This window comes from Atractosteus spatula, chromosome 14 (assembly GCF_055471065.1).
Source record: "Atractosteus spatula isolate fAtrSpa1 chromosome 14, fAtrSpa1.hap1, whole genome shotgun sequence".
In the NCBI taxonomy this organism is placed as follows: domain Eukaryota; kingdom Metazoa; phylum Chordata; class Actinopteri; order Semionotiformes; family Lepisosteidae; genus Atractosteus; species Atractosteus spatula.
Genome location: NC_142719.1, coordinates 43,183,048 through 43,209,353, shown reverse-complemented (window position 1 = coordinate 43,209,353; position 26,306 = coordinate 43,183,048). Strand labels below are relative to the sequence as shown.

Sequence of the window (26,306 nt, the reverse complement as noted above, 5' to 3'; positions counted from 1 at the left end):
GAGGGCGGCGAGGCCACGGGACCTCGTGGACCCACAGAGCTGGCCTTGTCAGAATAGAGTCGTACTAATGTGGATTTTTAGTTGTAGCACACTGACAATAAACATGTCAACAACGCAGAATTGGGGATGGAATATAAAACAAAGATTACTGACAAATTAACGATAAAAGTGCAAAGAGAGCTACCTCCCCAAATAGAGCCTTTTACGATTTGAAAGAACGGTTTGCCAATACCGGCGTCTCCTTGGACTGTTTAATAAGAAATTATTTTGGCACTTTTCCCGTGCGAGCGGGGCAGAAGGCGGCGCTAACGTCTCGCTTTCCCGGTGCTTGTCGGCTCGCCCTGCGGGGGGCGTGGCGCCAGGCGCGGCCGTGCTGAGGGTGCCCGTTCTGTACGGCGCCGTGGAGAAGACCGAGGAGAGTGCCGTGACGGTGCTGTTCGATAAGGTGCAGAACGGCGCGGCGAGCTGCGGCATCGACCACTGCCAGCAGCGCTTCCCCACCTACGTCAACGACGTCGCCAGCGTGTGCCGGCAGCTGGCTGACCGCAGGCTCCAGGTGGGTGTCCAGTGCCGGCTGGCACAGGGCCTGACCGATCGTCCAGCAGCCCCAGGCTGAAGCCTGCACGAGACGGTGCTTTCTGCAGAAGAGCCTGTGACGGCTGAGAAAGCTGAAACAGGTGATAAAGCTCGTGCCACTTGAAAAAGGACTCCGTGCAGGAAAATTGATTTCCAAGTCAGTGTATTGTTGCTTGTGTGTAAAAGAGACAGTGGCAGATGAGTTCAAGATTGAAGAGTGTACGTCTGCAGCTCTCTGTGACAGGAGCGTGTGGCTCTTTCTCTTACCTCCCCAGGATCCGTCGATACAGGGAATCTTCCACTTTTCGGGCAAGGAGCAGATGACCAAATACGAAATCGCCTGTGCGATAGCTGATGCCTTTAACTTTCCCAGCAGTCATCTCATTCCGGTATGTGCTGGCACATAGAAAAGGTTTGAATAAAATGTTTCTTATTCTAAGTCACAGAGTGCCTTTGCCCTGCTTTGGTTCTTTAGCAGCGTGTTCCAGTTGAATACAGCAGAAAAACAGGGATGCCCCCCAAAAATAAAAACTCAAATTTTCGTCTGGAGATGAGCAGTGAGAGGTTAACGGCAGGTCTAAGACATGCTAACCTACAGGAAGAATCTGGACTTTGAGAGCAGCTCTTTGAGAATAGAGCTTTCGGAACTTGTCCCTGTTTTTGCTTCAGTGCTGTGGGGTTTTTTGATCCCGACACCTCTTTGTCTCGTGATGTTGTTCAGCTGGACCGTCTCTTGGACGTCAGCGCGATGCCTGGCTGTGCCACTCTTGCCCGCTGGCCTGTCGGATTGCCCTTGCGGGCACTGAGCAGCGGGTCTCGTGGCCTCGGAGAGCACGATGAGGTGGCGTGGTGCTCTTCGGGTGAGGGCCCAGGCGCTGGGGGGGGTTAGGAGGGCGGCGGAGAGGCGAGAAGCTCCCGGGGCCACAGAACCTCGGCGAGGGCGCTGATGCGTTTCCTTCGCCCCCCCCCCGCAGGTGACGGAGCCGCCGGCCGACGTGGGCGCCCGACGGCCGCACAATGCCCAGCTGGACTGCTCCAGGCTGGAGGGCCTGGGCCTTGGGCGGCACACCCCCTTCAAGGCGGGCATCAAGGAGAGCCTCTGGCCCTTCCTGCACGACAAGAGGTGGAGGCAGACCGTGTTCCACTGAGCAGGCCCGAGGCGAGAGATTGCACTGCTGCTCCTTCCACCCGCCGGCCATTCCTCCCCCAGAGTCTCGGAAGCTTCTCTATAGCCCATTCCTGTAGACGGCAGGTATTATGCACTCGTGGAGGAGCTAGAATCAAGCATAGCTATCTGCCTGTGTCGTGAGTCACTCTGGGACTAAATATTACAAATACAGGCTTGGAGGGGGGGGGGGGGGGGGGTTGCTGTCTGTATTTGTCTCGGTAGAGGTAGCTCGCGCTCTGGAATCAGGGTGGTAAGGAACATTTTGTCCAGCAGGGTGTACACAGCGGAAAACTTAATGTCTCGGAGAATGTAAAAAAAAAATTAGAAATTTAGTATTTTTTTAGAATGTCGCATTTGTCAGTCACGCCAATCTAAACAGTGTTTGAGTTCCAATGTTTTTTTTTTTCACATTTTCGTTTGCACAGCAGAGCATCCTCTTGCCTGCCCTCTCAAACCGTGACTCGCTGCTCAAGATGTAGTGTTAGGAAGCACGCTGTGACCTGGGGTTTGTGCGAGACAGGCCTGGAGGCTGTTCTGTCCAGCTCATGAAAATCTCAAGCCCACAATCGCAAGAGAAAAGGGGAGGTTTCTCTTTTCCCTGTTCCAAAACCCGATTTCCTGATTTCATGTTGAGGTACGAGTTTGGCTGAAGAGTGTCTGACGGAGTTCCTTGACGTGCTCAATACCTCTGTCGTTAAGTACAGTGCTAGCTGATGTTCAGGTTTTCCAGTTTCCCTTACTGCAGACAAGTTACATTTGGAAAAAAAAAATGCAGGTAAAACTATCATGTAAGCACAGTGTAAATTTCAGTCTCTGTCCATTGTGGAAGAGTAGCACTCCCATTTCTCCAGGAAAGATGGCTGTCTGTGTCCCCTAAGCTACAGAAGTACTAGAGTGTGTGTTTCGTTCTGAAATATAGCAACAGAAAATTAAGGAGACGTGGGAAATTTACTGAGCAGTTGCCAAAGATTAAAGATTGCACACCGCTTGTCAATGAATTCACAGTCCTCGAGTCCACCAGGCTGATGCCATGTACTGTAGGCTTCTGTGAGTTGGTGGTGCACTCCTTGTTTTTGCCACCAGGTGGGGCTGCATGTTGCCGAAACTAGTAAAAAAGCAAAGGGTGCAGAGACTGGAAGGGTGGGTATTCTGTGACCTGGCTGAGGATCTGCTTTGTGGGCTTGACCCTGAAACTCTGCACTGTTTGGCGTATTCAGAGCAACCCCCCCCCCCCCCCCCCCCGGATAGGAGCAGAGCCATCCTGCTGTCTTTGTACGTCTCACTAACAGGCCCAGTCTCAACTGAACTCCTTTCTTCACGCAGTTGTTGTGGTGGTCTCCTGTGGTTTGACGTTTAATAAAATATATTTTTGAAGTGTTTGAAAAACAACTGAATCAGAGAAGCAAAATATTAATTGGGGTAAGTGATTCTGTTCAATGTACTGTTTTGAAAAACCTTTAAATGCTTATATAAAATCCTCTGAGATTGTGCACGGTCTGTGAGGGCTGTTTGATGTCTGGCATGTTTTTGACTTGGTCAGTTTGGAGGCAGGTTCAGTGGGATTTTCCAGGCAAGTTTGTTGTTCCAGGGAGTGTTGTATAGTCATATCTGAAATGGAAAAGTAGGGGACTGTTTTCAACCTCTGCGTTGCTCCCAGGTGAACTTTGAACTGGGGTGTGTCTTCAAGACAATAAAGAGTGAGCTGGTTCTATAAGACAGCGAGTGACAGGAGAACAGGAGCAAGATTGTTCTTTATGTGCGTTCTCATCACGTGATTATAAAGAAACTACTGAAGATATAAACGCAGTTTTTTCACAGTCTTGTGCTGTTCCTACAAATCAAGTTTCCTTTGTCCTCTGTACCTTCTGCGTGCTCAGAATAGTAAGTTGGTGTCTGGGTGGAGTAAATTGAGTTGTCTGGCTGTTACTGCTGCCCCAGATACTTTTTCAGTGCTTCACATAGACTGCTCTGAGGTAATACTCGCAATTTGTGGATAATTTTGTTCTGAGGTAATAAGATCATTGGATTGATCCAGCCTTTATCTCTTACCACTGTCCTGTGTGTTAAGTGTGCATTAAAGGGTTCAGTCCATCAGTCAGCACTCAGTACTGCTAAAATCATTGGAAGAATGACACGAGAGATTGATTAATGTCAAATTGATTTATAATTTTTGAAGAACAACTATTAAAATGTTCTTGAAAATGTGAGCATCATATGGTGTTGGATATTTCTTTATGCAGGAAACCTTCAAATTATTATTTTTACATCCTGCAAAGTTTGCAAGCTTCTAAGACAGAGCTACTCCAGTTTACACACCTTTCAAACTCCTCCATTACACAATCTTACCACAAATCAGCTCCTTATTTACTTGATAATCAGGAGAATCAATTGCTGGGTACATCAGGGTCCAAGAGTGGGGTGGGTTGATGTCGACACGAAGCAGCAGTGCTGGGGCTGCTGTCAGTCCGAGGTCATTTGCATCTGCTGGTGTAACAACACCCTGTGTTCTTTCATCATGCCAAGGACTGGAGAAGACAGCTGCTTCTATAGATGCCTGCCTATTACACCCAGGAACTTGCTCTTTCAGTTCCTTGACCGTTTCGGGTATTGCACTGACCCTTGTGAAGATGGGCTCTTGTGGAGACAGTCCCCAGGCCTTGTGGAAAATGGTGATCTTGTTCAAATTTTTGCTGATGGCCAGTTATGCTCAGGGTTTGAATTCTGATTTTTTTTCCTCAAAATGTATTTGCATTAGAGTCTAATTCACATCTACAGGAGAGTCTTGTTTTAGGCTAGGTCTTTTAGATCCGTCCATTTTCAGATACTGGGTTGTGGTGATCCCTAGGATGGCCTAACAGACAGTAGGCACCAGTTCATCAGACTTTCAGGCAATGCATAAAAATAGGGAAGGCTTTTCTTTAAGCAGTGTTGTGCAGATTACTAGCCGTTCTTAAACGCAGCTCGAGATTTGTTTTACTTTTTCGTGAAATTGCTCTTGCCTGTTGGTGTTTAGTCACGTCGTTCAGATCGGATAATATTCTGTTTTTACCTGCTTGGATTTGACCTGTGTAAACTGACATTGCTTACCAGCGTGAACAATATGAGCACTGTGTCACCGCAGTCTGTATAGTGTGCACTGAACACTCCACACGTGGCATCTGTAAACCTTCTAAACCTTGTTTCCCCAATAAAGCAAAGCTTCATTTTTCAGCGTCGCTGGTTTTTTCTTCTCTTCTGTTCACCTTCACTTACTAGACTTTTCTAGCCACTCTTTTCTAAGTGCTGTTCACAGCATCCCACTGCGTTTCGAGAAGACTAGGCACAGAGAGTGGCGGGAGGGTGGAACAAGCCGATACCCTGGCTTCCTTCTCGCCCCAGCTGGGGGGGAGACCTTGGGCCTTGATGGGCCGCTGACAACCTCCCTTCCCTCTGGTGCGCTTGGCTGCGGGTTTGGGTGGCGCCAGGCAGCGGGGGGCACCGCTCACGGCCAGGGCCCATCTTGCCCCCTTTCTCCCCGCCCTCCGCGCTCTCGCTACCCCTGCGCCCCACCCCCCTCAGGTGGGCTCCCGGGAGGCGGGGATACCGAAATGCTCGCGGTCCGCCGGGCCATCGGACACCCATCAGCCCAGGCAGCAGGCGTCCCTTTCCTTCCAGAGAGGACTCGGCACCCCGCCGCGCACAGGCAGCCAGGAGCTGCGCCGCGGCTGCCGCGCTGCTCGTCAGAGCAGGAGGGGAATTCCGCTTCCTGCGAGCTGGCGGCGGGCCGGGCCGGGCCGGGCCGGAGGAGGAGGAGGGAGGGAAGGCGGGGGGCGGAGTCAGGTGATTCCAAGTCACAAGCCCCGGCGGCCGTGACGTCACGGCTCCACCAGCCGGCCGGAGGCAGCGCGCAGCAGTCGCGCTCCAGTTGCAGCGCAGCGAACCTCGCGGGTGGACGCCGTCAGCTGATCCCGGGACCGTTTCACGGTAGGGGCACGGCGCGCGTGAGGTGCTCCGGCCGCGGAGACGGTCCGGTTGCGGGGGGGGGGCTTTTCAGCATGTCATCCTTGCGTGTTTGCCGGCCGAAGTTAGGAGGCAGGGGTCGCGGTGAGTGCACTGCAGGGTGCTCCGGTGTGCTGCCTGTGTCACCTGGGCGTTCAGCGGCTCTTCGGCGTGGCGTGGCGTGGCGTGGCGTGGGCTCTGCCTCGGGACGGGGTTCGGGAGAGGTCGGAGTGCAGGACTGACGCCGGCCATCCGCACGCTGAAAACAGACGGTTTAACGCTTCACTCGTTTCCTTCTCTTCTCACCCAGATGGGTTTAAGTTTGGTGACAATGACCACACTGCAGAAACGTTCGGGTTTTTTTTCCCCCGAGTATAACAATGTATAATTATCATTAAATGTATGATAATCACGGGTAATTTTACTCTGAGAGCAGTGCGCAGGTTGCTAACAACGATGAGATTTAACGTTCTGTGGGATGTGATGCGACTGGGTTGAATTTCGCTCGCTGCGCCGGGACGCTGCGGTGTGCCCTGTGCGCCGCTGGTCTGCGGGCCGGGGGGGCTCGGGGGGGCCCGGGGTTGGGTTGAGCTCCGCCGTCCCGGCCGAGACTGCGCTCCCGGTAGTCACGTGGTCCCCGGAGTGCCGGACACACGCCCCGCGGTCGCCGATCTCATTGGACGCGCAAAGTTTCGGGTTTTGCAGCATCTGCTGAATTTAAATGCTCAGTGGGGTCCGTGTTGACGACGTGTATCATATCCTCCCAGTGCGGGGATTGTTGACACCTGACTGTGCTGGGCAGCGCAGCTGGGGGGCAGTCTGGACCAGTGCTTCAGAGCCCTGCAGGTCCCACGGAGTTTGGTTAAGCAGAGGTTTTGCAGCAACCCTTCAAATAATGCAGTTTTGGGAATTCTTATCCATTTGGCATTTCCCTGGCGTAGACAAGATTAATGACTGAGACGCAGAACCAGTGGTGTAGCAGTATCCCTCTGGCGCGATGTCGTACATTAATGATCTCGAAATGGCCGTCTGCCTGTCGGGCTCAGTCTCCGTGTCTCTGTGACTCCTCAGGAGTTTCTACAGCCAGGCGCGAGACTTCACCATCGTTCATTTTAGCTGATTGAACCCGTTCACCTGACTCCTGTAGAGTAACAGTGAGCCTCTCTGGGCTTGTGGAAACCATGAAAGAGCTGTGGGCGGTCCTGACCTGGTGCTGTGTCCACCATCATGGTCCTCCTGCATGACTCCGAGAGTTCGGAATACCCCCCGACCCGTCAGTCGGAGTGGAGAGATCTCAGCCCGCTGGAGAAGGCGAGACTCAGCCGAGCTCTGGAAACGGACCGGTAGAGCTCACCTGGGAAACTTTACTTCCAGGTTTGGCGCAGACAGGGTGGCAGAAAATAAGCTGGAACTGAAGGGAGGGACAGGAGACCCTGAGGTGGAAATAGTCTCACTTGGGGTCATGGAATTTAGAGCAGGTGACCTCTGGGATTGTCAGAGGACCTGTGTGAGCTGGAGATCTGACAGTCTGAGCATAAGGATCTCCTTGGAGAAACTGATGAGCTATTTCAGTGTCGGGGTTTGGGAGATTGTGCTGTTCGGCAGGCGCTGAACCTTCTGCAGACCCCCTGCCTGAGCCGGGGTCCCAAGCCCACCTCTCCCTGCAGGTCTAGGACGTGCCAGCAGTGGGGTTACCGAGTTGCTGTGTTTCTCGTCCCGGGTCTCGGGCGTCTGCGGCGGTGGTGTGACGCCGATGTGCAGGTGCCCAGTCCAGGAGGGTGTGCTTGTGCTCGTGTGCACGCGTGTGCGGAGCAGTCAGGCCACGCGCTCTCTGCAGTCGGAGAAGGCCCTGTGAGTTTGTCACAGCTGGTGTTCCCCACGCTGGCAGCCTGGGGGCTGCTGTCCAGGACGATCAATAGTTCTGGGAGTTCGGTTTGCGGGTGAAATGTCTGCCAGCTCGTTCTTCAATGATCGCGCCAGAGTGAGTATCGATCGGCGCTGGTCGCTGCTGTAGCACAGCAAGACTGCCCTTCCTGGGGTCACGTTACAGCCCTGCTGACCCCAGCCGGAATGTGGGCGCAGGGTGGGGTTTCTCCTGATATCCGCGGAGCTGGGACACCCCATTTCTCCAGGTGCCGTGTTCCCGCTGACTGACAAACTCGTGACTCACGAGCTGCGAGATGCTGGGGGCGCGAGTAAGGCAGGAAGGCTGTGATGTGTTCACGGTCCTGTGTGCCAATAATACCGCTGTTTAATGAGCTCCTGGGAGATTAGCCTAACCTTCTTGGTCTGATACAGGTTTTGCCAGAGGTTAGACATTCTTGTAAAGGAAGAAGGGCTTCGGGCTTGTAGCTCACTCCCATTTCTCCTTCTTGTCTTGCCCTCTGACAGTTTGCTGGGCTTTGAACTGACCTGACGACAAACCTTTGTTTCCTTAATGCTTGAATAAACAGCGCTGTGGAAATGGACTGAACTATGCTGAGAAAGCCCTCACCTCTAATTGGCGCTGAGCTTCTCTTACTGGGTCCCTCTGGAGGACAGGAATCAAGGTACAGGTTTTCTCTGGGGCGCGTGTGAGCTGTGCTCTCCTCGCGCTGTTGTTAGGGGAAGGACTGTTTCATTCTGAAACAACACCCTGCTCTCCAGTCGGCCGTTTTCAGACACTGCTGAGAGCCGCACAGACGGGGGTGAGCTGGAGCCCAACCCAGCAGACAAGGGGCACTAGGCAGGATCCGCCCTGGACAGGACAGCAGTCCTTCACACATAGCATGGGTGGAAACTGGATCTTCCAGTGAAAACCCATATGACCTCAGGGGGACATGCAAACTCCACACAGAATGTTCACCCATGATCTGTGAAGCGCTAGTGCTGACTGCTGTGCTGCTGATCCAGCTTTCGACTGTTAGATATGTATACTATTATGTATGTTATGTAAAATATAATACTGTAACCATGTGTTGCTATACTCATGGTTACAGTATTATCATCATCGTTTCCTGCTTTTCACCAACCACAACTGAAAACTGAGTGCCCTTTCCCCCTTGGGAGTCAGCTGAAGGAAGTTGTGTGCAGGAAAAATCGATGCTGGAAAAGGAGCAGTGGGCAGTGAGTTCCTGTAGCCTAGCTGAACCTGAAACATTGAAACAGATTTGCAAGTCATCCTGTACACAGCAGGTCTCTCCACCTGTGACGTCCTCTGACCGCATGGAGAGATGTGGCAACAGTTCCTCCATTGTCATCTTACCTCTCATGCAAACAACAGGGATCTGATGTGTTCTCTGGGCTGGCGATTGATATCGAGCTTCTGATAATATTCAGGCTCTGGCAGCTCAGCCACCTGGTGCTGAATGGCATATCGCTGATCCGCTTGCTGTGTCCAGCTCTGGGTGTGCCAGATGGTCCAGGACTCTGCCAATTCACACACACAGAAATGCGCTTTGAAACTGTTAAAAACTCTAGGAGGGACTTCCTTATCGCAGATTTAATCTTCATTTACTCACTGTACATGCTTGCAGCTTTTCTGGGGGATAAAAGCTGCAGGTGCACCTCATCCTCCAAGCTCCAGTGTTTCCTGCTGAGGAGCTGGTTTCTGGACTTGGTGTTTAACACATTTTTTTTTCTCCAGTTGATGGTATATTTGGGTCGAGCTGAGAGGAATTAATTCTAAATGAAGCAGAAGGATGGTCTTAGCCACAGGGGTTTAAAACGGGCACACGAACATCTGCTCAGCATGTGGGCTGTGACTTTCACACCTCAGAGCCCTGAGCAGGAATACTGTCTTTGTAGGAAAGCCTGTTCTGTTGTTGCACAGTTAGCTGGGCTGTGACAGCCATGTTCATGTTTGTCCTTAAATGTCTCCTGTAACAATCTTATCTATTGGGGCAGACTGATGTGGACCCATTGCCTTCACTCATTTAGCTGACTGGCTCAGTTGTCATGGCCTGACGTCCTGTTCACTCCTGTTTATGTTTATGGTGTCTTTCTAATGCATACGTCTGAATATAGATTGTACCTGAGGAATTAGCATCAGCTTTGTGGAGTCTGAAAAATTAAAAGCATTGTTTTAATTAGTTAATACACGAATAGACATTTGTTTTGGACTTGTTTGACATTGTTTCCTAAAAATGTACAGTAGCTGTGTTGTGTTCACTCACTGGTCACAATAGTGTACTCATGAGGCAGGTATTTAAATATCAGGGCAAGAGTTTAACTTATTTACAATAGTTACAGCTTTTTGAGTTATTACGTAAGTGCAAATTGATTAGTAAAATTATAAAAGTGCTAGAATTGCTATGTTATTGTCATATTTAGCATTCAGTAATAGATGGAGAAGATTACTTTTTTTTAAATGTTGATTCTGTGATTTGTTGTATGTGACCTGTTCTCCAGATATGAGGATTTCTGTGAGCATTTTGGTGTTGAGATTTTTTTGCATTGTGACTGCTGAAAAAACTTCTGAAGGAGCTGGAGCCAGCAGTCCTGCTGCTGTGAACAGAGGTTTTGTGAAAAGGGTTTGGTGACAGCTTCCCTTTAATTCCATGTCTGCCTTTGATAAAGTTTTTGCTTAATTTTAAAGTAAATTTGTTGTATTGTTTGTAATACCTATAATTTTGTTAAAATTTAATCTAAAAGATTAAATTGCTGCTAAAACGTACAGCAGGCTTGGCGCTTGTTAAAAACAGAATTCTGGAATTTGAGTTTTGGAAACAAATTGTTGCCGTTTGTATAAAAAATTCTCTAATAGGCTTTGGGAAGCAGAACAGCTCTGCCTGTTGCTGTATCTTTTTCCCCGACCGAAACGAAAGCGTTTAGAGTTAAGTTGTTTTAGCACCTGTGGCGGCAGATGCTGCAAAAAAGACTGGTTTTCGTTTTGGTCCTGGGAACAGGATTCAGGTGCTCTGTGGAGGTACAGATGCAGCCATTCAAAGTTCGCGGAGAGCACAGCACACGCGCAGTGAAAACATTTCTGTCTGTCCGTGGGGGGAAGGGGGACTGTCAATTTTTCAATTCAATTCAAGGTGCTTTATTAGCATGACCAATGGGTACAATCAGTGTTGCCAAAGCAAATAAAAATAATGAAATTCACATGAAACAAAACAAAAAATAAAAGTAAAATTAAATCTACAGACATATTAAAGACATTTACAACAGAGACATATCATAAAATATTTACATATACTGTAAACATATTGAGTATTATTGGGAGACAGGCTCACTGTTCCTCAGGCTGTGACAGGAGATCACATACTGGGCTGCCAGTTCAATTGAGATCCCTCCTCCCTCTCCCAGTAAGATTGGGACCCGTTGTGATTCTGGCAGGTGTGGGAACTCTGGGATTAGATTTCTGAATTTAGGGAAGAATATTTCTCTAATCCCAGAGTATCTGTCACAGTGCAGTAGGAAGTGCACCTCTGTCTCTATTTCTCCCCGCTGGCAGTGGGAGCACAGCCTGTCCTCTCTGGGCAGCCAGGTCTGCCTGTGTCCAGTTTCTCTGGCCAGGCTGTGGTCACCGAGCCTGTACTTTGTCAGGGTCTGTTTCTTTTTGCTGTTTCTTATCTTGGTCAAATATTCGGCTAGTGTGTATTGTCTGTTTAGGGTTCTGTAGCATTTCAGTTTATGTTGTTTGTGTGTGTGTCCCAGTGTGTGAGATATTGCTGTTTGATCTGTGCTGTGATGTGTCTGAGTTGTGGTGCTCTAGCAGTGCTGTCCTGAGTCTGGCTGGTGTCGGTGTGGCTCGGGTCAGTGAGCCTCAGGACCAGCTGGCTCAGGGGGCTCTGTTTTGGGCTCAGCTCTTGGCTAAGCAGGGCTTTGTGGTGGTAGGAATTTTGGTTGCTGTTTTTTAGGTGTAACCAATACTTTATTACTCTTTTCTGTATGTTTATCAATAGTGGGTACTGGCCTTATTCGGCCATGCACCCGTTGTTAGGTGTTTTTCTCTGCACACGGAGGATGTTTCTACAGATCTCCATGTGCAGAGTTTCTGTGGGGTGTTTGTCCCATTGAGTGTAATCCTGGTCTGTGAGGGGACCCCACACTTCACTGCCGTATAGGGCAATGGGTTGGATTACACTTTCAAATATTTGGAGCCAGATTCTTGTTGGTGGGTTGATGTTGAAGAGCCTCCTTCTTATTGCGTAGAATGCCCTGAGTGGCTTCTCCCTCAGTGCCTTCACTGCCAGGTCAAAATTCCCAGATGAGCTGATGGTGAGACCGAGATATGTGTAGCTGGATGTGTGCTCCAATGTGTTGTTGTTGTGTGAGTTTGTACCTGTTTCCCTGAGGTCTGGCTTTCTTCTGGAAAACCATAACTCTGGTCTTGTCCAGATTGACTGTCAGCGCCCAGGTCTGACAGTACTGCTCCAGCAGTGCCAGGTTCTGCTGCAGCCCCTGTTCTGTGGGCGACAGCAGGGCCAGGTCATCTGCATAGAGCAGGAACTTGATTTCTGTCGTGTAGTGTGAGACCAGGAGCTGCAGACTGCTCCAACATTCCTGCTAACTCATTGATAGAGATATTGATCAGTGTTGGGCTCAGGCTGCAGCCCTGTCTCACCCCATGGCCTTGGGTGAAGAATTAGGTCCTTTTGTTTCCAATTTTCACTGCACATTTGCTCTCTGAATACATTTATTTAATTATGTCGTACACTTTGCCCCCTATGCCACTTTGGAGTAGTTTACAAAACAATCTTCATGCCAAATCGAGTCAAATGCTTTTTTGAAATCGACAAAGCAGGCAAAAATTTTTCCTTTGTGTTTTTGGTGGACGTGTTTGTCTATCAGTGTGTGTAGGGTGTAAATGTGATCAGATCGGCGGTGATCTGGTAAGAAGCCGATATGACTCTTGCTCAGGACATTGTGTTCGGTAAGGAAGGCCAGTATTCGTGTATTTAGGATACTGCAGAATACCTTCCCCAGGTTATTGTTCACACAGATGCCCCGGTAGTTGTTGGGATCGAGTCTGTCTCCACTCTTATAGATGGGTGTGATCAGTCCTTGGTTCCAGGCCTTGGGGAAACATCTGGTCGTCATGATGAGACTGTCTTTCATTGGAAGGTACGCCTGTTCTACTCTGAGAATGTCCGTGGTCTTTTCACTGATAAACTACAGTATGCTTAAGAGTTGTTAAACCGGTTTTATTTATATTCCGGCACAGCCAGCCGGCTGTGCTTGCTAGAGCACCACAATTCACACTCAACCACATCACAGATCACAGATCAGTCCCAGTGTGTGAGATATTGCAGTTTGATCTGTGCTTGATCTTTGATCTGAACTTTAATAGAAAGCTTATCTCTATTAATATAACTATTGAGTGGTATTAAATGCAACTTTTTTGTATAGAGGACACTTTTCTAAATTTTTTTAAAAAATAAAAACGATTACAATTGGCACGCCTGTAGCTTTTTGACGAAACCTCCTAGAGTTACGAAAACACTTGCTGTGTGTACAAAGTTTTCACAGCCTTCACTATGTCATTTTTAAGCCATTTTTTTGACCATGCTCGAATATTCTTCTGTCTTTCTTTGGAAGGGAAACACAGAAAGCCTTCAAACCAAATGCATTTAAAAGACCAGTGAGCTAATTCTCTTTTTTTAAACCTCCGGTTTTTCGTCGATGCATAATTATGCACTAACTGCTGGAACCCGGGGGGACCGCTGTGTACACACGTTCACAACGCGAGAAATACTGCTCAATACGGCTCAATACTCCGATATCGAGCATGTTCGCAGAAAAGCTTAAAACTATCACTTTTCTCACAAAGTACTGTTTATAAACGTACAGTAACATGGTCAGAAGGAGCACGTAAAAACGTTTCTGAAATAACCACATGTAAGACTTTGAAGCTTAAAATGTTTAGGGAGAAATGGAATACTGGTGTGTATTTTTCTTTAAACTGCCAATACCAGCAATATACAGTTTACATAATATGTTTGTGTTCCTAAATTAATATTGTTTAAGAGCATGTGAAAGGCATGGTGAATCGGAGATTCTCAAGACTTGCTTTGTATGATTGGAAACGAATGCGTGATCGGATCAACGAAATGCTGTGGTGTTACTTTTTGTCAATGAAAAAAGTATTTTCGTTTACAAAGATGGTCACAAACAATGTGGACCAGGGTAATACGTTGAGTTTACAGCTTGTCCAAGGTCATTCATTATTAATACTATTAGTAATATCTTCCGTAATGACTGATGCTTAAAATATTTCTGCATAATTAATATATTTATGATAAAGGTGGTAGGTTGTGTACTTTTGTCCAACTGAGCAATCTTGCTTTCATAAAATATACCAACTTTTCAATGTATAATGATTAACATGCTGTAATACACAGTTTAAATTTAAAAGTCTAAAGAGTATACAACTTAAGCAGTGTCCCTCAGCAGTGATCGGGATTAGAAACCGGGCGTTTTCTGGTGACAGCTCAAATGCTGTACATGAGAGGTTAAGCTTTATTAGCTCCACCTGGCGGTTTTACAGATGATTCCGGATTTAAACCGGCAGCCTTCCAGCCACAGGCGCAGATCTTTAGCCACAGTGCCACCGCACCGCCCATAATGGGGATATCTCCACGGGCATGGCAGTGCTGACAGGCCCGCAGTGGAGACGTCTGGGCCTGGTGCTGGAGAGGGAGCGGCAGTCAGTCGGATTAGGATCAACCGGACCAACAGACCAGTTCCCGCTGCTCGGTCTGGGTCTGTGCATTGCCAACAGAGAGAAACCCTTTGGAATCGGGAGGCAGAAAGGCTCCGACTGCGTGACTCCGAGAGCCTTCGTCTCGGGGTCGTGACACTGCTGGGAGAAACGGGCACGGAAGAGCTGTTCAAACCTGGCTTTTCAGTCCAGACGTTTGGACGTGATCCCAGTCCCTTGCTATTTGTGGGTTTTTTTAAATATAGATCCATGCATCCGTTGTTTGGGAAGCCGTTTTCTCCTGGGAAGTGTTGTGGCTACTGGAGTGCAGGTGGAGACTCCACCCTGAAGAAGAAGCCAGTCTGCTGCAGGGTGCATTCACACCCACCCACTCGCACACAAACATGGTACAACTCGCATCCCAGCCTGGGATCGAACCTGGGACTTGAGAGCTGTGAGCAGCAGTGCTACCTGCCCTCAGTCGAACCAGCTGCACTTCAGGTACGGCGAACCTCACTGCAGGAAAATCCAAGACGTGCTTGGCGTTTAGGGCACTGCTCGGACGAGTGGTGCCAGCTGATGTCACTTCGGCTTTAGAAGTGTCTTCTTCCCTCCCAGCCGGTACCGTAGTCCCTCAGGAGGGGCAGGAGAGCCTGGCGGCTGTGGGTATAGGGAACAGCGCTTCTGTGGGACTTTGAGCCTGGCCAGCGCGCCGGCAGCACTCGCTGTGTGGAAGAGGGTGCACACAGAGGAAGTCTCAGATCTTGAGGTCGATGTGTGAGGTTCTTGCTTCACGAGATGTGTTCGACGTGCTGTGACGGAGGGCAGAGGGAAGTAAAAGACTTCTTGCAGCTGGTGGTGAGGAAGTAGAGACGTGTTGCAGAGTTCTGGTTGTGTAACTGCTTGGCTGGTGCAACACCGATTTCGTTCCCCCACGCGCTTCCTGCCAATCAGCTGTCACTCCTCTGCCTCAGAATCGCATGGGGTGCTTATCTGTTTTCTAACCTGTCCACAAATGGTGTCAGTCCTGTGTAAATTCAAGGCAGGAATTTTTCTCTCCTTTCTATTTGCAGTCTGGACATTCATTGGTTCCAGACAACAACAATGAGCACGTACCTGATGGTAGACTAATCGACATGCCTTCTCTGTGTTTCATGTACAGTGGGGCATCTTTGCTGAATCTTTTTTTCAGTAGCACGGCTTGACATCAAGCGTATGACGGATTTTCTGAGCCATGCCTCTGTTAACCTCTGTTGGATCAGCTAATTCACACTCGACCTTGACAAATAATTAACTCCTACATGTATATATTAAAAATGGCTTATGTTCTTAAGGTAGAAAGAGGAGTTTTAAAGATTATGGCAGGAAAAACAGGAATTTCCATGTTGCTCAATTGGTTAATATGACAGATTTCGATCAAGTCTGAAATTGCACCACTAGGAATGGGAGGAGAAGGCAGGTTTGTTGAAGTGCTAGTTAGGTGAACAAGCAGTAGCAGAAGCTGCAGGTGGCGTTTGTGAGAATAATTGTGAATGAGGAAGGTGAGGGATAATGTGCGTTTACTTGTGCAGAGGGAATGATGGTTGTTTTATCGTCCAGCTTCTGGACTCTCGGCTGTCCCGCCTGGGAACGTTGATAGTTTTGTGCCTTTTTGGAGAGAGAGCGGAGAGTGCCCTGCGAGCAATTCAGAAGCTCACAGGCGAACACTGAATATGCCCTTTCCGTTTTTAAAAATGAACTATACAGCCATGAGTGAAAGGGACATGAAATACTATTCTAGTGCTCTTTAATTGCTTTAGAGGCTCTCTAGCCTAAGAGCTTAGGGGCTCTTGTAATCGAGAGCTATTATGCTAATTGCTACACCAGCTTTTTAGTGCGGACTTCTTGAGCTTACAGAGTACAATGTGTTTAAATACCCGGGGTCCTATTTTCTGTAAAGCGGTTACAGAACGTACCTGTCGCTGTCTGCCGTAGTCGAGCTGAAGAATAAAATGCACAGAGAGAGAGAGAGAGAGAGAGAGAGAGACGGCCTCCTTTTGGTTGCAGTACACCCACCTGGCTTTTAAATTAGAATGGAAAGTTTCTGAGTTGCTGAGTCATTAGTGTGACGTGATCCCCCTCCGTTTACTGCCCGGCTCTCGGGAGGGGTCAATCGGATGACGAGATAGTGATGTCATGGAGCCTGGGTACATTGGGATGCTCGCTGTGGGTGGGGTCCTGGGGTCCGTTTCAGAAAGCTGGGAGCCAGGCAGCTCAGCGGTAGGGTGATGGTGTACGGGCTGCTCCGCCTCATTGGGAGAGATTCGGTTCCTCGGTTTGGGAAAGGCCGAAATGTGTTTTCATGGCACTCTGCTGTGTTTGTGCAGGGCTGTGTTGTCTTCCTCTAGCTGAGGCCTCCCTTCAGGTGATCATGTTGGCCAAGAAAAAAAACTCTTGGCAATATGTAATTTTCTTATTAATAATTTACAGCACCTCCCTGGCCCTTAACGGGAACTCATTCTACAGTGGACCCAGGGAGTGACTCTGTGTGGCGGGATGTTTAATAGGAAACTGGGGGAGTCGATTGCATCGTGTCTGGAGCTGCTGCCCAGCCTGGACAGGCTCACTGCTGCCGACGTACAGAGGCGCACTGATCAAACCTCTCACACGATCTGCCCTTGTTTCGGGGGCGCACAGATGGAAGCTGGGGTTAATGGCTTAAGATCGCTTTAAAGCAAGCGTGTCAGTCTCTGTAGTGAAAATGTTATGGGAACAGCAATGCAAACCTGTTTTTTTTAATGTGATATGCTACGTTCAGGAGTCAAGAAATTAGACACACTTTGAGAATTTGCGAACTTTGAGAGTCTCCGTGATCCCTTTTGGATCACAGCCTGATGATGGGGCTCTGATTCCCTTGATATTCTTTCCCCTGTCGGGGTTCTCTGGAGACGGTGACTGACGGGCCCTGTCCTGGGACAGTTTGCCCTGTGAGATGCCACTGAAAGGTCTGAACTTCTTTATCTCCCCCCTCGTTGCAGATAGCCTTCGCCATCCCAGATGAATTACGAGACGCCTCCTCCGTACCCCGGCCCGGGGCCCTCTGCGCCCGGCTACCCCCCCTACATGCAGCAGCCCAACCCGGCCTACCCCGGCCCCAACCCAGCCTACCCCAACTACCCCCCGGGCCCTGCCGGACCCTACCCTGCACCGGGACAGCCAGCCTTCCAGGGCTACCCACAGCAGCCGTACGGGCAGCCCCCTGGACCTGTGTACGTTGAGGCGCCGAAGAATACAGGTGAGCCTCCGGGTGGAGCCCCCAGGCAGACAGAGCCAGGACCCCCTCAGTAACTGAGCATGCAAGACTTTCTGCGTTTCTCAGCCTTAACGGCACCAGGCTGGGGAGGGTGGAATTGAAATGGCTTGAGCTCAGAGTACGGTTTGTTTGTCACACGCACAAGTGCAGTGAAATACTTATTTGCACATGTGCTCCAATACAAAAACATTATTAAGGAAACACCAGCGTAAACGCAGAACAACGGCTGCAACAACAGCAAGGTTAAATAACACTCCAACTCTAATATTAGTTCCTGCCCTTTACACACATGTGCTCGTGTTGAGCTTGGCTCTGGGCTGATCCTTTATAAGGAGTGTCAGCGAAGCCAGTCTGGTACAGCTGACCGCTTTAACACTGAGCGGAGTGTGGTCAGACCAAGAGACCTGCTGGTTTACAGAAGAAGTGCGCTTGTTTCTAGGATCTGAGGACAGAAAGACTTCAGTCACCACGGCTACTGTTCTCAAAGGAATTTGGGGAGATCCTAGTTCACGTTTAAAAACTGATCAAATTGATCGTGATATCACACATTTCTGTTCATTGTGTTCACATGGTCCCATGTGTGTGACGCTGTTGAAGATTGTAATAATAATTTAACATTATCTGAAAATATCTTTTTGACCTTTAGCTCTTTAGAATTTTCCATATAAACCTTTGCACCCAGGCTCTGTGTAAAAAGGTTTTTTTTCTTCCTCCTTGGTGGAGAAATCGTTTAGACTTTGGAGTGCTGTTTACGGTATATTTTTGGCACATGATAGAACATTGTATTTCAGAACTTCAGAAAAATACTTGTATCTGTGGAACGTGTTCATTTGGCTAGAATTAACAACTTCCAGTTGTGTTTATGCAGCTGAACCTGAGATTTAACCTGTACAGTGTCTGAAGCAAGAGGCCCACGAGCCAGCCTGGGGCTGTCAGTGGTGTTGGTGGACCAGTAAGAATAAACCAGAACTTCAAAATAAACATCCAGTATGGATCTGACCTTTGAATGACTTTAGTTGTTGGAATTATGCAGCGTTCAGAAGCGTAAGGGGGGGGTTAACCCTGGTGTCAACCCTGGTGTCAGTCTGGCCTTTCAGAAGTTCTCCCTTAACAAAACTGAAAATGTTTCTACCTCCTCTGGTGGTGCAGAATGGCCTCTGTGTGTCTCCCAGTTGGGGCTGCATTTCAGGTGTATGAAGTGGGTCCCCTCTTGTCTGTAAACACTTGGGGATGAGAGGTGGCATTGAGACATGAGCAGTTCATTTTGAAAGAAGAGGTCCAGTGCTCCTGAAGAGTTGCAGGGTTGGGGTACAGTGACCGGCTACACAGGCCTGTTGTTACTGGGCATCCTGGTGGCTCCGGGCTCCTGTATCGCTCTCTTGTGTTCTGTGCACCATCCTGGCAGAACTGAACCAAATTTAAAAAGACTGGTAGGACATTCCTAACACCTCCAGAACACAGCGTGCAATTCGATCCACTACTTTGTGCTAGCGGTATGCCATCTTTCCAGAGAAATATTGCTGAGCGACATCAGTGAGATAGATTCCAGTACAGGAAACATGATCTCGCATTGCTAGTAGACAACTTAGCCCAGCCTTTCGTGTAATTTTCCTAGTGATCACTCTGAACCGAAGACCGATGTGTATAGCAGGATTTCTTCTAGCTGCTGGTAAAAAAGCAATCGTGGGAAAGTGACTGATTAGAGAACCTCCAGCCTCTGAACAGTAGATTGATTTTGTGAACGAGATTTTAACATTTTCTGTCGTATTGCAGTCAGAAAGGTTTAGCAAATCTACATACTCTCTATAAAAGTATGTCCCCGTTAAGACCTGAGTACACTTTCTGAAGTGAAATGAAGTAGTCTCTGTGTAGACTGTTTTTTTTTGTATTTTGCATTAGTTTGATTAATAGTTAATTATTTAACCTCCCATCTTTGTTAGAACAATGTAAATATTTCTAAACAAAAGTGCAATTTTAAACAAAAAGGAAAGGTGAAGGAAAAAGGCTAAACATTCTATGAATATTATGCTTGTAAAATGTTACATTGCTAAATAAGAGAGGAGTTAAACCCTGCAGATTTATCAGCAATATCTCTTTGAAGATGAAACCACGGCTCTTGCTTCGCTCAGGAGAGCAGAAGTCCTGCCCTTTCTTAGCACGGAGCGAGGCGTTGATGTTCCCCGGTGAAACACCGTGAAGGATCTTTAAATATCTGCATGCCTTCCGGTGGGGGCGTTGGGGAAAATTTCTGACGTTATCCTCATTAAAACAACTGATCTAGAAAAATATTCATAGATAAAATGGCGCAATAAGAGGTGCCACTCAAGTCCCCTGGCACTTGTTTTGCAAAGACAGAGAACTCTTTATTTATTTTGTGTATGTCGCATCCATGATCACCGTTCAGAAAATCGAACTACAGGACTCCACTGGACAAGTGTGACTGAGGCTGAGGGAGGAAACTCCTGGCGGCCATGCGAGGAGACGAGATCCTCTCTCCTGGGCTCGCTGGCCGCAAAGCCAAAGCGAGCCGATGGTGTTTGCCAGCCGGGCGCTGCAGGAGAGCTCTCGGTCCCCATGTACCTGCTGGGCGCTGCAGGATCCTTGGGGTTGAGAGTCTGCTTTCATAGACGTTTACAGTTCTGTGTTTCAGAGAAGAAGGGATGACCCAGCGCGTTCCACAATCCCTACCTCTTCTGATGAAATGTTTAAAAATAAAGCAGCGACATTTAGGATGTGATGTTTCTTGGAGATATTTTGTAATAAAGAAGTGGGGCGACGGCGCAGGGCTGTAGGAGCCTGAGAATAGAAGCCTTCCTGCGCGGGTCACAGGGGAGAGCCCACCGCGCACACCTGGGCACACAGACCCTGGGGCAGCCGAGCGCGGCTCCAGCGCAGGGAATGGGTTACACACAGGCTCTGCAGTCGGAACGTCTCCCTGGTAACAGCGGGGCGTCTGTTTGTACAGCCGGTGCATTAGAGAGCTGCCAGGAGAGAGCTTTTACTCTGGGGGGCTTTATCAGGAGCTTGCAACTAGACCGGAAAATACTAGAGGCACAAAGAGTGAGACTTGCTAGTCAATTATAAACCACTCTGTACACACTGCGCCAAGCTGCTTCTGTAGTCCGCTGTTTGAATATCCTCAACTACCACGGAGGTACAGCTGTTTGTACATGGGTGTTGGAGAGCTCACAAGGTGCAGGAACATATCGTCTTTGGACTGTGGACGTGCTAGCGGGCCTGCGGGTGCCTTCTTAGCTCTTTTTTTCCCCTGACTATTTGAAAATCCCTTTTAGTTTCACTCTGATCTGTGACCGGAATTGTGCGGTCAGTGTAGGATCCAGCAGCGTTAAAACTGCGCGTGATTGTGGCTCCCTGCCTGTTGAAGGAGGGGGCGCTGCAGAGCTCTGGACACTGGGCCAGGTGCGGCTCTTCCTTCGTGGGCGCGGGCGGTCAGGCTGGGGGCGTCACGCGGACGAACGCAAGTGGAAGCCACTGACACCAGTGAGGGAGCCTGGTGCTGGCTGGCTGCTCCTGCCAGATACTCCGAATGTTTTTTTCTGGAAAGTTAGCTGTTGGACTGAAGTCATTTTTTCATCCCAGGCCGTCAGCCTCTCAAACCTCCCTCTTGGAGGTGGGACTGACCGCAGAGGGCTGGAGCTGTGAGCCGACGAAGCCAGCAGGGCTGGCGTCTCCAGGTCCGCATCTATACAGTAGGCATTCCGGCTTTCCTTCATGGGTTAGTTAGTGATTAATTCATCATTGGTGCACAGCTGCAGTGCTGGAGGAATTGAAAACGCACCCGCACCTCTGGAGTGGTACAGCTAGGTCTTCTAGTTGTATTATTTCCAAGAAATGTAGCAACTAGATAACTGGTTTTAAAACAGCCGCTTGTTCATAGTTTTGTAAAGCTCTGATAAGGTGTCAGTTAATGACTCACAGGAACAGTCATTAATAACACAGTCAAACACTCCTCATTAAGAGCATTTGTACATGTAGAGTCATTGCTTAGATTGAGCCAAGTCCCTGAAACATCCCTACATTAAAGGAACAGTGAACCTTTGCCAATGTGTTGGCCCTGTTCTACTTTTTAACAACTAACAACTAGACGGCCATTAAGGAAAACGACTAATTAAAGGTCCAGGCTGTTGAACCGAGAGCGTAGCTGGAGTGAAAGTCAGAAGAGAGCACCAGGCCAGGATAAGGACAGGGGAACTGAGCTGCTTACTGTGTAGAGAGTAAGTAATCCTGCTGTGCAAGGGTCTGTGGCACCCTGCTCTCTCGGCTCACTTGCACTGATGGAGCTGATATCGAAGTACTGCGGTATAGCCCGCGAGTGGTGCGGTCCGAGAGCGCTCCTGTTATCTCTCGGTGTCAGACACCACCTGTCCTCTGAGCAGGCTGTGGTGTTTGCGAGGTAAATCATTCATCCAGGGCGCAATGGAAGGAGTCTTAACGCCCCTCTCTGTTAATTAATGGCAGGGCTGAAACTGAGAAGCACAAAGCGCAGGTAGATTGGAGCCTGCCAAGCTGTGAGCAGTCCTGCCAGCAGACAGGAATACAGTCACAGCCTGAAAATGACTTCTGCTTTGGCACTGGGAGAGCAACAGCCACCGATTCCTGATGTGCTTTGGCCTTCTGAGGACAGGGTAGCAGAGAGACGCGTGGCTTGCGCAGATAAGAGGATTGAAGAACTCGATCATCAATGATCCGATGGTACTGGGCATAGGAGCTGGGCTGTGCTTGTGCCCTCTGACCTCCCTAGGCCCTGAAGGTCCTTCTCAGCTCTCCACCTGCCGACTGGGCAGGGGTGGGTGGAACCGGTCCCCTGTACAGTGTACGGTGAGCTGAGCTCACGTGGGCAGTCGACTCCTGGCCTCGGTTGTGTCGCAGTCTGAGCTCGCCTGCGGCCCGCTGGCAGTCGACACTTCCTGTCTCGCACCTCCACTGCCACCTCCCACGGTTTCCCCGGCGATCCCGCGGCGACTGGAAGCAGCTGGGCTCCCCCTCCTCCCCCGGAACCACAACCACGGGGGCCCTGCAGACGACGCCTTCCCAGAGTGCCGCTCGCCGCGGCCGCCTGCTCCCCAGGGCCCTGCCGGCTCCGAGAGCGGCGGGCTGGTGCACGCAGACGGCAGCTTGGGGTTTCTGGCTCTCTGCTCAAAGGGTATGCTGTAGCGGTCGGGGGTCGTGTTACTGGAAATTAGCTTTTGTAAGAAAATGGTTCACCGGTAATACATCAGTTAGAACCATTCGAGTGCCTTTTAACCCTCGACAGCTGTCAGTGAGGGAGGTGCGATTGCAGGGTGGCTGAAGCGCGTCGCGGGGAGCTGCTGGGCCCGGAGGAGGCGTGGCGATGGGCGGGGACTAGCTGGTGGACGTGCTGTGGCCTGCAGGCAGACAGTGCAGAGGAAACGAGCAGAGCGCTGGACAGAGAGAAGAGCAGGAGCAGGAGCCTGTTGACTCCAGTATTTACCTGTAAGCAGGTCCTGGCAACGGGCCAGTGTAATTTGATAAACCTGGTTTCCTCGGGTTTGTCGGCTGTTTAAGTTCAGGGAAAGTGCGGCTAGAGCGGAGAGGAGGTATTTGTTTAAATGTAAAAACTGCTTTTCATACGAACTTGCACTCTTTAATGTACTCTGTACTCTAGCGAGAAGTTCTGAGGTGTTTTCTCTGTGGTTTTAGTCTGACAAGACAAGTCTTCGTCACCTCCCAATGTTTTCACTTCGCTGGGATCCTGTTAACAGTCTGGAGCATCAAGAGCAGCTATTCTGTTTTGAAAAGCAGAAGTTGTAGTTAGATGTTGACGTATTTCTAGCGAACAATGTGTGAAAAGTGCATTTTGAAACTGTCCTGGGTTGGCTTTGTGGGGGAAGCAGAGAGATATCGTACAGACGGTCTAGCCCATTTTCAAACCAGCAATCTGCGCCCATTTTTTGGGGACCTGCTCCACTGGTTTGGCGTTCGGTTCAGCAGACGTGTGGAGATGTGTTGTAAAACATGTTTATTAAGGGAAGTGACATTCTCATGAACACAGTGCAATAGTAGTACCTTGTTTGCAATGCCTTCTGCCCACTGGTTTCCTCCTTACTGAATCAGGTTAAAGGCCACGGTGCTGGTCTCAAAGACCTGTCATTCAAAACTGTTTAAGGAACTGAATCTCTTTAGTCTGCAGCCAATGAGTACATTAAAATTAGAAAGTTTAGTAGTGAAATGTGTTTTTTACAGGCTAGGTCTTGTTTTAGACTTATAAGATTAACTATATTCTTTGTTCAAGCCATTAGGCAGGACTCGGTGTCAAGCGCCTGGATGTAAGATGCCACAGATGTAAATCTGTGCTGCCTTTGGGCCAGAATTGGATCTTTTGGCTACTGTTGGTTCAGTAACCCTGACAGTCCTTTATAATGGAGCTTGTAGATCAGAGTTCTGACCCGGGTCCTGGAGAGCCCAAATCCTGCTGCTTTTCAGGGCATAACTGAACCGTTAATTGACCCGATCGCAGGATTACTTTTAACAGTGTTCTCCGACTCTAAACACGCCAGAGATCGACTATTTGACAGATAGTGAGCCCGTTGCTCCTGTCTGGTCCCGAGATTCTCGGAGCGCTCGTGTTTGTGGACGGATAATCCCCTTTGTTTTCCCAACAAGCGGTTTCCAAGAAGGAGGGCTATGCGGAAAGGAGGAGGAGGGGCCGGCTGGAGGGGGGGTGGGTGGACTCAGCCGTGCAGCGGAGGGGCTGCTTTAATGAGCTCGGGAGCCTGGGGGACTGCAGCCCCACAGCGCCACCCAGGGGGCAGCACCTGACGTGCAGCAGAGCAGGGCAGCCAAACGCGCAAAACCACGGAGATCAGAGGACCAGATACACAAATTTGAATTTCTCTCCTGCTTTTACAGCACGTCTGGGTTTGCGCTTGTGCAACACCTCCTTCCTCACAGACCCGGCCGATCCGATGCGCTCTCTCTGGGCCGTGGCGGCTGGATTGCCGGATGTTGTCTTCTTTTCTTTGCAGTGCTCTTGACGGGCGCGTTGCAAATCAGAGGCTTGCATTACACATCTCTGTCATCGTTTCGAGTATTTGTGACATTTTATCAGACACCAGCTGCGTTCAGGGATGTACTGCTCCTCCTCGTCTCGTTTCTGGCTGCGCTGATCTTTCTGCGTTCATGTTGCCGCAGGAAGCGAGACGCTGCACAATCTGGAGTTTTGCCTGCACTGTATGAAAAGTGGTCAGGAGAGGGGTCACACCGGCACTAGATTGTGCTGTTCGTAAGTCGGACAAGAACACTCTTAAAGGATCGGCCAGCCTGTGGGCACAGTGTGCGTCTGTATGACACAGAGACACCCCCACCCCAAGGCCAGGTGCAGACGTGCTCGAGTCTGATCTGCTGTATCTTCTGTGTCGCAGCTCCTTGTACAGCTTGCGGTAGTGTCTTAGATAAGAGCATTGATCTGTAGCCGATGTGTAGTGCTAATTGAGCTGCTCTCAAGTCAGCGGGAGGTGTCTGGATTGCCTTGTTATTGTGCCTGTAGGCATGTTTTTACAGCCCTTCAGGCTGTGGAAAGTGTTCATTCAGGCAGCAGTTTGTCACTCTGCTCGCCGATGCCAGTACGGGTCGTACCCTTCCCGCGTTCTGGGCGGGACAGTGGCGTGGGCCGGGAGGCGCTGCTTTTTTTGTAGGTGCCAGAGGTTCCCCTCTGAATTCGGGCGCTTGGCAGACCTGCCCTCTCGGGACGTCCCACTCTTTCTGGAGCGGGAGAGTCCGGATCCGGTCTGTCTCGGCCCAGCCCAGCCCAGTCCTGGCCTTCCTGCGAGTCTGCTGTCTGCACATAGAGGACGCAGGGGCTTTCAAAAACAGGTCGAGGGAGGCTCTCCTGGCTCAGGCTCCCTGCAGTCAGTGGAGTTCTCTCCTGTGGTTTGAGTGCCAGCAATCCCACTGACGGGGGCTGTGAGCTGGGACAGGCCCGAGAGAGCCGGCGCCGTACGAGAAGGGCCGCGGGTCAGACGTGGCGCATGGTCTGTGCTTGTCCGGGGAGCCGGTGGTGCGCGGCCGCCGTCTGTGGGATCGTGCTGGCCCCCCTGACCGCTCTCTCTGCTTGTCGCGCAGTGTACGTGGTGGAGGAGCGGCGCCAGGACAACTCCGGAGAGGGCGCCTGCCTGACAGCCTGCTGGACAGCGCTCTGCTGCTGCTGCCTGTGGGACATGTTCACCTAGCCCCCCGCCCCCCGGATCCCCAGCACCCTGCACCGCCGACCCCCAGCACCCTGCACCCTAGCACCACCCCCTGCAGCTTTCGAGGACTCCCTCAGCCTCTCGGAGCGCACTGTGACCCCACTGTACCCCACTTCTGCAGCCCTGCCTCGTATCCTCTGATGTTCCCGCAGAGGGGCAGACTGGCCCAGGCTCACTCTTGGAATCAGTCCAGAGGGTTTTTTAAAAAAACAACAATTTTTGTTTTGTGTTAAGTTTATGGGATTCTTTTTTGTCTTGGAGATGTTATTAGCAATATATTTTTCCTGATTAAAACCTTATTAATATATTTGAAACTTGTAACTATCCTTTTAATTTTTTCATTCCTAGAATGTGACTGTAGAAAAAAAAACAAAAAAAAGTTAGTTGCCTATGCGAATAATCAGAATTGCACAATTAATAAATTATTCCTTCAAGGTA

General features: G+C 49.7%; 2 protein-coding genes across 7 annotated transcripts in view; both read left to right on the top strand.

Annotated features, from left to right (window-relative positions):
• Positions 1-4,957, top strand: part of mat2b (methionine adenosyltransferase 2 non-catalytic beta subunit methionine) — a 10,809-nt gene extending 5,852 nt beyond the window's left edge. For both annotated transcript variants that reach the window (XM_088931886.1, XM_088931885.1), the window contains 3 exons: positions 363-556; positions 852-965; positions 1,551-4,957. In XM_088931886.1, coding sequence (XP_088788012.1) covers positions 363-556; positions 852-965; positions 1,551-1,724 — 482 coding nt within the window. In that variant the 3' untranslated portion in view covers positions 1,725-4,957. The remainder of the gene's footprint in view (positions 1-362; positions 557-851; positions 966-1,550) is intronic.
• Positions 3,039-26,306, top strand: LOC148821409 (cysteine-rich transmembrane module-containing protein 1-like). Of its 5 annotated transcripts, none has more exons than XM_088931888.1 (3): positions 3,039-3,163; positions 17,366-17,622; positions 25,744-26,306. In XM_088931888.1, exons 2-3 carry the CDS (start codon positions 17,385-17,387, stop codon positions 25,848-25,850), a joined length of 345 nt encoding a protein of 114 aa, XP_088788014.1. In that variant the 5' UTR covers positions 3,039-3,163; positions 17,366-17,384; the 3' UTR covers positions 25,851-26,306. The 5 variants fall into 5 exon arrangements, with proteins under 5 accessions (XP_088788014.1, XP_088788013.1, XP_088788016.1 ...); XM_088931887.1 differs by lacking the exon at positions 3,039-3,163 and adding an exon at positions 5,570-5,707; XM_088931890.1 differs by lacking the exon at positions 3,039-3,163 and adding an exon at positions 5,596-5,707 and having other exon boundaries at positions 17,370-17,622.

Bases quoted from the DNA above. Each gene is read 5' to 3' on its own strand.
- LOC148821409 (XM_088931888.1), top strand. From the start codon at position 17,385: ATGAATTACGAGACGCCTCCTCCGTACCCCGGCCCGGGGCCCTCTGCG. The intron at 17,623-25,743 runs GTGAGCCTCCGG...CTTGTCGCGCAG, and splicing joins TGAGGCGCCGAAGAATACAG to TGTACGTGGTGGAGGAGCGG.